Consider the following 15494-nt stretch of genomic DNA (forward strand, 5'->3'; position numbering starts at 1 on the left):
TGTGATGATCGAGCTGTAATCCGGAGCAGGTGTAAACATCTTGTGGGAAACATAAAAATTGTTTTAAATATTATTTTAGTACAGATAAATTTTTTTTTTCCTTTTTTCAGTTTTTTGAGGCAGGGTTTCTCTGTGTACTTCTGGGCTGTCCTGGAACTCCCTCTGTAGACCAGGCTGGCCTCGAACTCAGAAATCCGCCTGCCTCTGCCTCCCAAGTGCTGGGATTAAAGGCGTGTGCCACCACCGCCCCGCACAGATAAATATTTTAAGAGTAAAGAAATGCCATTAAAGCCGAGCGGTGGTGGCACACGCCTTTAATCCCAGCACTTGGGAGGCAAAGGCAGGCAGATTTCTGAGTTCGAGGCCAGCCTGGTCTACAGAGTGAGTTCCAGGACAGCCAGGGCTATACAGAGAAACCCTGTCTCGAAAAACAAACAAACAAAAAAAGTCATTAAATAATTTGGGCGTTCCCTTGGATATAAAAGAGCTAGGGAATGTAGCTCAGTAGTACAGTTCATGTGTAGCATGTATAAATAATTGATCAACCTATGTGATGATGCTGATAAGAAGCAGGCCTGTAATCCTAAAATTTGGAGGCAGGAGAATAAGGTATTCAAGGCTTCAATCTGGACTATAAGAGAATGTCTTTAAGAACAAAAAAGGGATGTAGAATTCATACTTGCCAAGAGTAACAATTACGGACCCCTTTTATATCTCAGCAGCAAAAATCCTCCCTTTCTCCCCGGTACCCTGTCAGTAGTGTATGGTCACATCTAAGATGGTGGTGAATCAAGTGGAGAAACAGGTCAGCTCTCCTTCCCAGAATGGACGTAGGCACTCCCTGCGCATGCGCATTCCGGCCTCACTCTCCGACCTTGGCGGAGCGCGCCTGCGCAGTGGGGAGCAGTTCGCGGCTAGGTTTTGGGCTGCAGTCTCGCTCTGAAGGCGGCCGGAGCGGCTGTCTCCATTAAGATGAGGCTCTTGCTGCTTCTGCTGGTGGCGGCGTCGGCGGTGGTCCGCAGCGAGGCCTCTGCCAACCTGGGCGGCGTGCCCAGCAAGAGATTAAAGATGCAGTACGCCACGGGGCCGCTGCTCAAGTTCCAGATTTGGTGAGTACGCGCGTCGACCCCCGGCCGCCCTGCACGGGCTGTGCGCTATCCGAGGCCCCGGCTTCGCGGCCTAGCTGGCTGCTGCTTGTCTGGCTGGAGAGCGCGGCGCCTTACGCACGGGCGGTCTCGGGTCGGGGCGCTTCGGCGGGCCTCCGCTTCCTTCGGGGCGCTGTCCCCGGCCCTCGGCTCTCTCTGGGGTGTTGTGGTGGGGCGGCCGGTCTTTCCGAGGCGGCCGCTTGCGAGGGCGGCGGGGCTCCGCGGCTTGGCGTCGCTGTGCGCCGGTGGCTGGGCCGGGCCGGGCCGGGCCGGGCGGCCGCGCTGCGAGGACGCGAGATGGAGTCCACCGCTCCTAGAAACCGCAGCTCCGGAGGCTCGGTCTCCGCGGCACCCGCACGGCTCCCTGGCAGCTTCCCCCCTTTAAAGATCTCGTTCATTCATAGAACAAGGAAGGGAGCCTGTTAATTTTCGACGTCGGTTAGTAATGGACTTTGCTGTTGATTTGTTGAACATTAAAAGCAGGACAGGGATCCATTTTACTAAGGCAGCAGGGGTTTAGGAAGGCTTTGAAAAGCTCCGATTGAAAAAAAAAAAGGCTGGAGAAAATGTTTTCTCAGGATGGGATGTCAGAGTAATAATTCTCAGAATCTGGATACTTTTCAGTTTGGTTATTGGGCAGAAATCATTTAATGCCTTTTTAAAATGTGTACCAGTCTTGTTTCGATTTTTACTTAATCATTTTGCTTAATCACTGAAGACGAAGCAAGAAATTTGAAATAAAAAAATCAAACTTGTGATATTTAAACCATTGAATCAGAAAATAAGACGGTGAGACGTTATTTTTGGAGTGAAAATTGGTGACTTCTTTCTGGTTACAAACAACTCACTGGGACCTTTACCACTATATGCCTGATATTTATTACATCACAGATCGCTGGTGTTCCACTGACCAACACCCGCAGCTCCTCATACTTTCTTTCTTCCTTTTTTTTTTAAGAAATTGGTAGCTATTTTACCAGCTGACATACATAGTTAAATGTGCTGGTTGGGATTTATCTAGACTTTTTTCTTCCATCATGTGAGGGATTGAACTCAGGTCGAATTTCCAAATCTCTGTGATGCAGTATTTGGACTCCCTTGTTATAGTTTTACTATGTGCATTTTTCTTAAGGTGACACCTGAAATCTCAGTGGAGTCAAAAGGATCAAATATTCAAGATTATCTCTAACTACCTTAGTCAAAGCTAACCTGAGTTACCTCAGTCTTTTGTCTCAAAAAACATGACAAAACCCAAAACAAAAATAGCAAGTAGTCATTAATACTAAGCTTTTAAAAAAACCTTAATTGTGCAGGGTGGTGATGGTGCACACCTTTAATCCCAGCACTTGGGAGGCAGAGGCAGGCAGATTTCTGAGTTCGAGGCCAGCCTGGTCTACAGAGTGAGTTCCAGGACAGCCAGGGCTACACAGAGAAACCCTGTCTCGAAAAACAAACAAAACAAAACAAAAAAACCCCTTAATTCCTGTAGTTGAACTTTTGATGTTTGGTTTTTCTTTGTACTTTAGGTACAGATTTGTTTAAAATGTCAAATGTTTGTTTTACCATCATCCTAAGCCCTTTGATGTTTCAGAATATATATATTCTGTATATATACATATATACGCACACACACCAGATGTACCTTTATTACAATGCCACACCAAGTTGTTAAATTTAGCTTGTTATTCCCTAGAGATTAATCTTCATAGTAAAATGAATATTAGGCTTCTGGTTTTGACTTGAAAGTTTGGGAGGGGAGAAGAAACTAATGTAGTTGAACATAAACACATAAGAAAAAAACAAACTTGAAATTTCAGTGCCGTAAAACTCAGGTTTTTTTTAATCAGCTTAACAGTTCTAAAGTTCATTTCAGTGAGTTTTATATCTATTGTAAGTACTTTTTCTTAAATAATATTTGTCATAGCTCAGCATACCTACCTTTTGGTGTGTTAGCACTTTTGCAGTTGCTAATAGAACAAAATAGCAACACAGTGCATAATGGAATTGAGTGTGAAAGAGATGAAGCTTATGATCACGTTCTGTGTTCTCGTGCCTTTCCAACAACTGTTCATTCAGTATTTGCTGTGTCAGTGACTGTCTCAGTTAGGGTTTTACTGCTGTGAACAGACACCATGACCAAGGCAAGGCAACTCTTACAAGGACTTCAGTCCATTATCATCAAGGCAGGAACATGGCAGCATCCAGGCAGGCATGGTGCAGGAGGAGCTGAGAGTTCTGCATCTTCATCTGAAGGCTGCTAGTGGAATACTGAATTCCAGTTATCTAGGATGAGGATCTTAAAGCCCACACCCACAGGGACACACCTACTCCAACAGGGCCACACCTAATAGTGCCACTCCCTGGGCAGAGCATATACAAACCAACACAGTAGCTAAAGATTTCACAGTGCACGAGACAGGGCCACTAGGAAACTTCCAAAAAGTGGCACCGTTTTGTTTTTTGTATCTTAGCCCTAGATTTATTGTGTTAGTTGATTGAGCAGTAAAATTAGATTCTTTTGGTGTTACTGATTTCATACTGAGTACTATGATGTTTAAATACTGAATGTTAAAAAGTAAGTTCTCTGATCAGACCTTGGCCTAAAGTCAAATTTCACTTTCCTTCCTCTGACTTTTATATGGTCAGTAGTGTATTCTGGGAGCTGCCCATAGGCACAGTGGGTCTTTATTCTTTCTAACAACCCATGATTTAACATTCTACTCAGATCTGCGTTTGCTGCAGTTTAAGGAGGTTACTATTACTCTTACAGTTAATACCCCCGTGAGCATTAGACAATTGAATTACTGAGAACAGTAGATTATATGAAGTTAACCCCTCAGGACATTAAAATATGCTGAATTTTCAAATTAGCAATTTAATTATGGCTATAATTCTAGGGTAGCTAGTTCCTGCTTGCAATTTTTCTGAGATAACTGAAGCTAGCATTACGAAAATAGAATTTTGGCTGGAGAGATGGCTCAGCGGTTGAGAGCACTGACTGCTCTTCCAGAGGTCCTGAGTTCAATTCCCAGCAACCACATGGTGACTTACAACCATCTGTAATGGGATCTGATGCCCTCTTCTGTGTGCCTGAAGACAGCTACAGTGTACTCATATACATAAAAAAATAAATAAGTCTTTAAAAAATAATTTTTATTTAAATGTATGCTGTCTCAGCCTTTGCTTTCATAGTAGAGTAGAAAGAAATTGACAATGTTCTTGTTGCTCAGCAGTTGAGAGCTTGCTGCTGCCCAGGTGCCCATGTCAGGCAGTTTATAACTTCCAGTTACTCCACCTCCAGTGATATCTGATGTCTCTGACCCCACCCCCCACCCCACAAATACACATAATTTAAAATCTTTTTAAAGACTAAAATTGATTTCTATAAATCCAAAACTGATTGATACTGATCAAGATTAGCAAAATGCTGAAGCGGAGACATTGTGGATCATATTGGTTAATTGACACTTGATATATTTGCATGCTTTAATATTTCTGAGCCTACTCTAATATTTATGTGTTGCACAGAATTAAATTCTGTGCTCTTGTGGTTTTTCTAGGCAAAACCAAACTAGCACATAAAATTATAATTCTGTTAAGTGCTATAAGGGAAAGTTTTAATGATAAGAGAGTCTGAGTCTGGGATCAAGAAGGCTTCTTTAAAGAAATGAACTTGGACCTGGGGGGAGGGGAAGCAGGTAGGTGGGGAGCAGAGGAAGGAAGGGAGGAGAGCTTGTCACTTTTCTTCTGTTCTTCAGGAGCCCCATCTTGTTTATGAGACAAGGACTCAAACTTGAGACCTGGCACAACACCATCATTCCTGTCTTTTTTGTTGTTAGTGCTAAAGGATTGAACTCAGGTCCTTTTATTTGCTTAGCAAGCGTTTTCAAAACTGAGTCATTTCCTCTGCCCTTGATCAGAGTTCTAATAATGAGATTCGTTTCCATAGGTCTTTACAGACAGTGGCCTTACTGTAGGAAACTATACTTTGCATGAGAAGCCCAAAGCTATTAATGGCTTTAAAGGAGTAGAAACCTTGAGGTTTCAACTAGCATCAGAAAAGCCTGCTGATTTTATTGTAGAAAAGGTATTCCAGAGACAAGAATGGAAGGGGATATATTTATAAGGGAAGGGGCTTTTTAGAGTTGTCCAACTGAGAGGTGATAAAACTTGGAACAGAACATAGCAGTGGATATACAAAGAGGTTACAGGGATCTTTATGAGGTAGGTAATTTAGCAGCTTGAAGTGTTGAATTATAGTTGGCCTTCTGTATCTATGAGATCCACATCTATGGATTTAGCCAATCTCTGAAGATATCTTCAAGGTGGCAGCAGATGGTGGGGCGGCAGGGGTGGTGGTATTGCACTGTATCAGCATTCTCCAAACAGTGGAATGCACAGCTAACTATTTCATTGTGTTGAGTATTAAAGTATTCTACTTCCATGTGTACATGAAGGTGTAGGTAGGGTGTGCAAATGCTGTGTCATTTTGTATTAGATCCAGGCAAGCACTGCCACCGAATTCCCCTGGGGACTTCAAAGACTTGTATCCTCCCTGATCCTTCCTCTAACCCTTTGCTGGAATGTAGATGATGGTTCCAGTCTGGTGGGCTCTAGCTGGCCTCTGCTTAGCTCAGAAGTGCTTCCATGTGGGATATGCTGTGTTCTTGACCTCCAAGCCTCTGAGCCAAGCCTCCAGATTTCACCGGAATGTACCAGATCTATTTTTCCTGTTCCCCTCCATACTTAGATGTACCTATACTGCTTAACTCCCACCAGTGTTTCTTTTTGGACATCTTGGGCTGCAGACATGACTGGTTAAGAGCACCGGCTGCTCTTCCAGTGGTCCTGAGTTCAGTTCTCAGCTACCACATGGTGGCTCCTAGCCATCTGTAGTGGCATCTGATGTCCTCTTCTTGCATACAGACAGAACACTGGTACATAAATAAATAAATCTCTAGGAAACGCCCCCCTGCTGGGCTATAGAGTCCTGGAGTGGGGCACTGTGCAGGGTGAAGATAGCTGTCCAGTCTCTCTTGAGTCTTAGCTCGGGGAGTTTCAAGTAGGAGTTTTCCAGAAGCAAACTTTAGGTCATTTTTCTTAATTTTGGTCTTTCTGTTTTTCTCACATTTTTTTTTCTTCCCGATCTTCCATTAATCATAGTCATTGTTAGTGTTGAGTGTGCTTCATTGATGTGAATATCTGTGGTTTCAGACTTTTAATTAGAATTTGATAGAAGCTATGTACCAAAAACTGTTTTAAACATTTTCAGGCTAGCAGTGATGGCACATACCTACCATCCCAGTGTGATGGCAACACTGTAAGACCTTGACTCCAAAGGGAAAAAGATTGCGGAACTATTCTATACCAGTGTTTTCCCAGCATAGTAGTAGTTTAATGTAGGTAATCTTGACTGGTAGAAGAAAATGAGAAGCGGGGAGTACCTGAAGTTAGATTCCTGTAGTAGTTGTTGTAAGGATGAAAACAAAGTCTGGGTAGTTTGCCATTGTTCTGTGGCCTGACACCACAGCATTTTGCTTTCAGATGCCACAGAACTGTTAAACTTAGCATCTGCTGCTCACAGACAGGCTCTTCCTTATGTGTAGGTCTCTTTCTCTTTGACCAGTTCATGTGGAAGGTGGTTGTATATTCTGTGTGGAGTTACCTTCATGTTGTGACTTAACTGCTCAGATCAGCCTAATAATGTTCAGTACGTGAACATTATTATCCATGTTTATTATTGCCAATTTTGCTGATAAAGAGGCAAGGATAGAGATGATTTTCGAAAAAAGGATAGAAGCCAGATAGATAGTTTATGTCATGAGAAAAGAGTGGTAGAAAGTTACACATAACCGTGAGATTACAGTTATATTTTCACTTTAACACGTGTTTGATTTATGTGCTGCATCATGGGCTTGCTTGTGTGTTACCTTATAATTGTTCTCCTGAGATTGCTGTGTGTTTGTCTCTCTCAAATTAGATTGTTAAGGCCTTCAGGAGACTTAAGAACTATACTCATTTAAAGTACTGTTGATATTTTTCTAGTAATAGGTATAATCATTTTTGTACATACTCTGTGTCACTTTTACATAGTTATCTTGAAAATGCAGAGAGAGTTGGATAGTACAGGTATTGTAATTAGACCATGAATGCTGTGTCAAAGGAAGTTGATGGACTTGCACTGTTGATAATTGGAGAGCATATTTCCTGACTTCACTCATGGAGCTACAATGTATGTGTGGAGGTCAAAAGAACAACTTGAGAGAGTTGGTTATCCTTCAGCATGGGTTGTAGGGATTGAACACAGGTCATCAGGCTTTTGTGGGAAGTACTTTTTACCTGCTAAGCCATCACACTGGCCCATAACATTTGCTATGTATATCTGTCCTTTTGGGAAATCCTTGGCTTCATTGACCTTTGAGGAAATTGGACAGTGGGATCAGATATGTTTGTTGATGGGCTGGCATAAGTTGGTCTCCAATCATGCTCTGCAGTGTATTAGTCTCTTATGACCACGAACAAGTCAGCCCACCCTTACTGAGTCTGCTCAAGGCTAAAGCAGGGACGGCAAAACCCCACAGGCTTGCTTTGTTTTAGAGCCCGCTTCTTTGATCAGGTTTGTGGGAAGTCAAAAGAGAAATAATAAGATTTGAAAGTGGTGGCTGTACTTGTATCTGTCTTCTTGTCTTGTCTGTGGTTATAAGGCAATTTTTACAGTCTGCGTTTACCCCAGTGTGCTTTTAGCTTAATTTTAAGAAGTTTAAATTAGAGTGTGTGTGTGTACATGCCTGCCTGCCTGCATGCGTGTGCACACATTCAAATGTTTGCTCTTGCACAGGCATCTGTGTCATGTGGCTCAGGCTTGACAGCAATTCACCTCTGCTGAATCATCTTGACCAGATTGATTTTTTGATCCAGTTCAGGTTCTGAATTTATTACTCTTTGGAAATAAGCTAATTCAAAAAGTCATGGGAGCTAATGTAATAATTGGTATAAGCAAGACTGCTAACACTCAAGCAAGCATGTGACATCAGTGTGATGTCAGGGACAGCTGACTGCCCTGCTAGAGAGTCTCTCTGAGCTGTGTGACTGAGATGGCTCCACTGCCCGGCTCTAGCATGAGTTTTTATGAGAAACGTTTTGTATTTGTGTGTGATATAGTTGATTTAGGAACAGAGTTAAACAAATCAAAGGCTTCTTACTTGAAAACAGATGAAATGTGACAAGAAATGGAGCATTCGTTGTAGAGTGTTTTAGGAAAAGTGTAAATTTAGGATTAGGAAGATTTCATTGGAGAGTAAGCAGACTTGAAAAGTTTCTCTATCTAACATTTTACAGTTATCTCTGTAGACTAAATACTTCTATCTGAAAAACATGTTAAAACTGATTGTCCGGGCAGTGGTGGTGCACGCCTTTAATCCCAGCACTTGGGAGGCAGAGGCAGGCGGATTTCTGAGTTTGAGGCCAGCCTGGTCTACAGAGTGAGTTCCAGGTCAGCCAGGGCTATACACAGAGAAACCCTGTATTGAAAAAAAAAAAACGAAAAAAAAATCTGATTGTCAAATTCACAGTCCTTTAAATGAATTGAACCTATGTCAGTGCTCATGTTATCAGTATGCAATAGGCTCTGGGAGCAGCGTTGAACAGTAACAGATGGGTCTAGGTTTCAGAGTCAGTGTATTTGGGGGAGAATTCATACACACTGCGAAACTAACTGGAAACCTATGGAAACTTAGGAAGTTAGAAAGTTTAGATTTAGGAAGTCTAGAAACGTCTCTTGACTATGCTCTCTCAAAAGACCGTGCTTTTCCAGCTCTACAGTTAGTCACCTGACTGGGCACCAACTACTTTACTTCTCTCTTCTATACTATATCGCTAATTGTAGCTGCATACCTACTTACACTAAACTAAAACCTGCTACAAGTCCCTCTGTCTCAGTGCCTCCAAATTAAAGGGTAAAACTTGGGCAGGCTAAGGGTGTAGCTCAGTGGAGTGCTTTCCTATCACAGGGAAGGCTCTAGGTTTGCCCCTAGCACCTGGGGAGGAAAAAAGGAAGGAAAGGGAGGGATGGGTTGGGGGAAGGGAAGAATAGCTAGGGAGGGAGCAAAATCTCAGTTAGGAAAAAAAAATCAGATTTCTCTTCACCATTTTCTTTTGTCCCTTCTGTTCCTATTTTTGTAGCCCACATGGCAGAAGGTTAGGTCCTACTTACAGGCAATCCATCATTGCTCATATTCCAGAAATGCATGTTTTTCTAGAAATGAATGTGGATTTCTTTTTAAAGTTACTTTCTATTAAGTAATATTTAATACCAGAGTCTTTGGAGGACGTACAGTAAAAAGCTTTCAATGGGATTGAGAAGAGAAAAATATTTACATTCTATTAGGGACATACAGATGTGAAACAGAAAACTGTGAGAGAGGCCTTCTCGGACTTTTTGGTTATAAAATGGGGTGGGGTGGGGGCGACAAAACCTGCCCCGTATCTGTTGTCTGAATTCAGTCATTAATTTTAAAGAATTCTGAGAAAAAAATTTAATCTGATAATAATTCTTAGATTTTACTTGACTTTAAGCCTAGATATATTCAGAACACCTAATGGAAACATTTTATTTCTTGGCAGTGTATCCTGAGGGTACAGGCGGGTGTTTGAGGAGTACATGCGGGTTATTAGCCAGCGGTATCCAGACATCCGCATTGAAGGAGAGAATTATCTCCCTCAGCCAATTTATAGGTGAGTGAATTTCAGAAATTTGAATATAGTCTTTGAACTTACAAGCTTTGTAAATAGGTTCAGTCACTTTTGCTTGAATAGAGTTTATTTAGGACATGGGGAGGGGAGTTAAGAGAATAGTAGAGGCAGAGAAAGACAGAGAGAAGAAAGTGGATAAGTGGAGGCCAGCCATGACCACGTGGAAAGAGGGGGAGAGAGGGGGCGAGAGGCAACAGAGAGGCGAGAGCCAAGAGGGTAAGAGCTCTTGTAATTTCTTATTTGCTTATAATAATATACAGAGAATACTACTTTGTAACTAACACATGAGATGAAGACTTTTAAAGATATATTTCTTTTTTCATTTTGGAAAGATGTATTTATTTAATGTATATGTGTACACTGTCACTGTCTTCAGACACACCAGAAGAGGGCATTGGACCCCATTGCAGATGGTTGTGAGCCACCATGTGGTTGATGGGAATTGAACTCAGGACCTCTGGAAGAGCAACCAGTGTTCTTAACCGTTGCGCCATCTCTACAGCCCCCCTAAAGATATCTCTACAGACCCCCTAAAGATATATTTCTTAATGTAATTTATGTTGGGAAATTAGGCTAAGATTGAACCCAAGCTGTTAATCTGAGCGTGCATCTTACCACTGAACCATACCCCAAGCCTCCCACATTTCCTAGAAAATCAGAGATACTTATATTTAATATAATTAATAACTTAGATTTTATGTGCAGAAAATGTCTTTTCATAACCTTTATTACATTTCAAAATAGATAAGTTGTAGTTCCTGACTAATTTGTTTCTCTTCTTTTGATAGACACATAGCATCTTTCCTGTCAGTCTTCAAACTAGTATTAATAGGCTTAATAATTGTTGGCAAAGATCCTTTTGCTTTTTTCGGCATGCAAGCTCCTAGCATCTGGCAGTGGGGCCAAGAAAATAAGGTATGTGACTTTGGTAGCTGTGGGCCTTTAGGGTTGTAGTGACTGACTCTGTGTGTGTATGTGGGGGGGAGCGCTTGGGAGAGTGAGTGTATGTGAGTAGGAGAGTGTGTGTGTGTGTGCGTGCGTGTGTGTGCACGTGTGGTTGTAATTATTTTGTCACTGTTAGTGATTGACACTGTTAGTGATATGCTTGTTTTAACTTGCACCATTTTCTGCCTCTGGAGAAGCCCTTAACTGCCCTTGGCTTCAATTTGCATAGTGAATACTGAATACTTTGTAAGGCATTCATCATAATCCTTTTGGTTTCTGTAGTAAAACCTAGGCACACACCTAGATTACCAGATTTTAATTATAACTTAGATCAGATCATATCTAGCAGAGCATTTCTATGTAATGCAGCCTTTTGTATCAAGTAATGTAGTATTAATGGGTATGTGCTTCCATTAATTTGTTATCGAAACTCTTAGGATTTATCCTTTTCTGTTCATGGAGGGCTGTTTGACACATTTGCTGCAAAGAATCAATATGAATACAGTTGGGGATCGTGTACTATTTTTTTTCATGTGTAGAATTTTGTAGCATACAGTTTTAGATCACCCCCACAGCCCCCTTTAAAGCATGGGTACAGTTAGTGTTCAATAGAGAAACAAGCTGTAAAGGCTGAGCAGCTGGCTGGAGGAGCGAAGCAAAGTCATGTCATTTAAGCTGGTGTGGAGGCCAGACCCATGACCAAGAGGTCAGCAGCCATATTTATGGTAGGGAGGGAAGCTTTAGAGAAAGAGTAAGAAAGCCCAAAGTGTTGGTGGGAAGTCCAAAGTGTCAAGGAGGGCATGCATAGGATAGAGAGAGAAGAAAAAGAAGTTACACCTTTCTCACTGTTGGCTTTTCTTAGTTATTCAACCAGGTGGGCAGGCTTACTGCCTGCATGGCTACAGCCTATACTGCCCATTGGTCTTATCTTTTTACTTAAAATCTTTTTCCTCTGAGTCATTTACCATCATTGGAAATGGGTGTATTTTATAGCTGCTTCCCTTATAAAGCGAGGTTCTCAATATCTTTAACAGATTCCTATATGGTTCTTACAGGAATGGTTCTTACAGGCATTGTTAACATAAGCATCCTTAGGTGCCTCTAGGAGAAGTGTCTTTCCCCTACTTTTTTAGCCAGATGTGGGTTTGCAGCTGAGTGCTTACTAGCATTCTGGCTGTGCTTACTTGTGTGTCTATAGCACGTTGTGCTTATTGCATTGGCTTCTGAAGGGATACTTGTTATTCCTGGTTGGCCATGGAAGAGCCAAGAGAATTAAAGATGGAGATTTTATGACAATACCTCTGTGTTCCTATAAAAAGCTGTGGGATTAACTGCCACCTGGGTCAGAAGAATAGGCAGGCAAGTCCTTTCTCTTGCAGACTTTTCTTTTTACATCTTAACCATATCCAACTTTTAGTCCAGTAAGTTCACTAAATTAAAGCACAATGCCTCTGCTCTCTTTTTGAAAAGGGTAGTTTTTGCCTTTGAAAGACGAATGCATGTACTTCTGTGTGCTGGGGCACTCTAAACTTACAGATGGTTTTTAAATGATTTTTAAAAAACCTCAAGTAGGTTGTGTGTAATAGACAAGAGTTGTTGGCGATTGCATCACTACTCTCTCGTGCATGTGTGCAGATGTTTTACATGTAAAGTTGGTAAAGCGAACCATTGATTTGGCATTTTTTACTTCAGTTATTGAGATGTTTTGGAAAATCTGTATATAATGTGAATGCTGTGTGTGTGTTCTTTCACATGTAAAGAGCTGTGAATTTTTCTTGATGTGTAGATGGTATCTAAACTTGTGAGATAGCTTTTTATATGGACACTTTGAAGTATCTTAAAGTACTATTAAGGTTGAAACTGTATATCAAAACAAATGAATTTGTATTGTGCTATTTGACTTCTAGGTTTATGCATGTATGATGGTTTTCTTCTTGAGCAACATGATTGAGAACCAGTGTATGTCAACAGGTGCATTTGAGATAACTTTAAATGGTAAGTTCTGAGTAGTGTGCATTTGTGATGAGTTTTACATGCTTAACAACAGTGGGCTTTTATTCTGCATGAGAAAATTCTTTGATATTCATGTAAAAGAATTTACATGGTAGAAATTAAAGATTCTTTACTGTTACTTGAGGTTTTAGGATTCCTGGATTAGTTGGCTCCCATGTGTGCTAATTCTCTGGCTAATATTCTATATTCCATGGATTTAAAGTAAAAGCTGTTTGATTCTTGAATGCATAGCAGTAGTATATTCTACACCTGTTTTGACTGCTTTACCTGGGACTCTTAAACAACTGACTTCAAAATAAGCTCTTAGCTACCTTTGGTCCCCTGGGCTGCTTTGGTTCTCCTTTGGGGTTTTTGTTCATTTAATTGTTTCATCATTTGTCTATCTAAGTTCACTGAAACTTAGGATGACCCTCCATTCCACAGCTAAGGGGTTACCAGATGCTCTAAATTCTTTGTCCTACATTGTTTAGATCTACTCCTGCTATCTTCACTGCTCCCCCTCCCCAGTCCATGTTACATGGCCTTACATGGTCTCTGAAAAGTAGGTTGATGAATAGACCTTTAACCACAACTTTTACCTTTTTTGTTGTTTGTTTTTTGAGACAGGGTTTCCTCTGTGTCTTGGAACTTGCTTTGTAGACCAGGCTAGTTTTGAACTCACAGAGATCCTGCCTCTGCCTTCTGAGTTCTGGGATTAAGAGCATACACTACCAAGCCTGGCCATTTTTAAATGGATGGAAATAACACTTGAAATTCAAACTTCTGTGTTTATAACAAAACACTGGAGTTTCATCAAGGATAATTTTACAGAAATTTGTTCTCTGGTCATGTAATAAATGGCCCAGGCTGATGTAAAATTCATGATCCTCTTAGCACTTCTTTTAAGTGCTAGGGTTACGGGTGTGTGCCATCATTGTTGGGCACAGTGACCTTCGTAATGAAGCATCCCTTGTTATCCTTAAGTGTCTAAACCCAGTAAGCAAGTTCTTTTTCAAGATAATGCCAGTGTATTCAATGTGAGCAAAGGTCCTGCAAAATCTAATTTGGGGCCATGGTCCTGTGTTTCATATCCTGTTGCCTGTCTAATAGTTTTATTTGAACACAACTATGCCCAATTTTAAAATGTGTTCCCATGGCTGCCTGCAGGTTGCTGTGCAAGTTGAATGTGACAGACACTATTCCTTAGGCAAAATGTTTCCTTCTTGGTTGGTTGCAGTTTTTTTACCCCAATATAAATTTCTATGTCTCTCTAGTCTCTGTTGTAAAACTCCCTTGTACATCCTGTTCAGGCCTGCAATCCTTTCAACTTGCAAACCTTTGTTCTATCTTAGTGGCTTGTCTTTCTCTATAGATCTAGTTTAACTGAAGTCTTTTTCTCACCAGTCAGCAAGAGAGGCTGGTATTTGTGCTCCTGTAACATTGGAGCACTTGGGTTTTAATCCCAAGCATACTTTTGTGGTGACTTGTAATGCTCTTGGGTTTTTTTGCTCCAGCAAAAATCCCCTAAGAGGAAGAAGCAGTACACTGTTGTATAGCTAATTGTGTGTGAAACCCAATAAGTATTTGTGGGGTTGATGTCTATTGTGGAACCATCTTTAATGTGTTTTTGGGGTGGGCTTGGGGGTTTTGGCTGCTTATTTTTATAGATGTGCCAGTGTGGTCTAAGCTGGAATCTGGACATCTTCCATCCATGCAACAACTTGTTCAAATTCTTGACAATGAAATGAAACTCAATGTGCATATGGATTCAATCCCACATCATCGATCATAGCCCTACCTATCAGCACTGAAAACTCTTTTGTAAGTAGTATAAAAATGTAGTAGCTATTTATTGGTTTCCATTAATTTTACCACAAGTGCTAGGATATGCTATATACTAGTTCAATTTCCTATTTAAAAGGAAACAGATAAATATGTCTTTCAAACTCTGACCTCCTAGTAGTCAGAATTGATGTGTTTTATTACAGTTTATAGATAGATACATAGCTTTCAGATAATTAGTTCCTAAGCATGTATACCATTTTTAATATAGTTAAGATTTATGAGCAAATGTGTAAATGTAAAGAGGTTTGGTTAGCTTTTGCTTAGTAGTGGCATTCTTTATCCGATCAGTGGGTTAGCTTCCCAAGAGTTTGTATGAGTGACTACTGAAATATGGTATTCTTTTTTTTCTCTCTGTTTCAGACACTAAGGGATTTTGCAAGAGCAGCGTGACTGACATTATGAAGGCCTGTACTGAAGACAGCAAGCTGTTAGTACAGACCAGATGTTTCTTGGCAGGCTCGTTGTACCTCTTGGAAAACCTCAGTGCAAGACAGTTTTCCATGCTGGCACATGCTGAATTCTGCACATACATGTAGTGCAGTGATACTGTGTAGCTTCCCCGAGCCCACTGTTCAGAGTTTCTTCTTGACATAGCATTACTACTTGTAATTCTTTTCTTGGTCATGTTTGAGAAAGTACAGAATTGAGTTACAACTTGAGTTTTTTTCAATATGTGTGTTAAGTCGGTTGTGTTTTTATATGAATCTTCATTTTTTTTTAATAGTTAAACATCAATTTTCTTGGCAACACCTGAAGTTCCCAAATAATTTTTAAAAGTTTCTTAGATAGCTCTAATTGGCCATGTTTAATACATAG

At 40.9% G+C, this 15494-nt stretch overlaps 1 protein-coding gene across 1 annotated transcript; it reads left to right on the forward strand.

Annotated features, from left to right (window-relative positions):
- The first annotated feature begins 886 nt into the window (after nt 1-886).
- On the forward strand, nt 887-15457 carry Selenot (selenoprotein T). The gene is made up of 6 exons (XM_031373904.1): nt 887-1109; nt 9768-9878; nt 10685-10811; nt 12749-12836; nt 14501-14654; nt 15039-15457. Exons 1-5 carry the CDS (start codon nt 973-975, stop codon nt 14623-14625), a joined length of 588 nt encoding a protein of 195 aa, XP_031229764.1. The 5' UTR covers nt 887-972; the 3' UTR covers nt 14626-14654; nt 15039-15457.
- Nucleotides 15458-15494: the final 37 nt, after the last annotated feature.

This window comes from Mastomys coucha, unplaced genomic scaffold (assembly GCF_008632895.1).
Source record: "Mastomys coucha isolate ucsf_1 unplaced genomic scaffold, UCSF_Mcou_1 pScaffold16, whole genome shotgun sequence".
Lineage (NCBI taxonomy): Eukaryota > Metazoa > Chordata > Mammalia > Rodentia > Muridae > Mastomys > Mastomys coucha.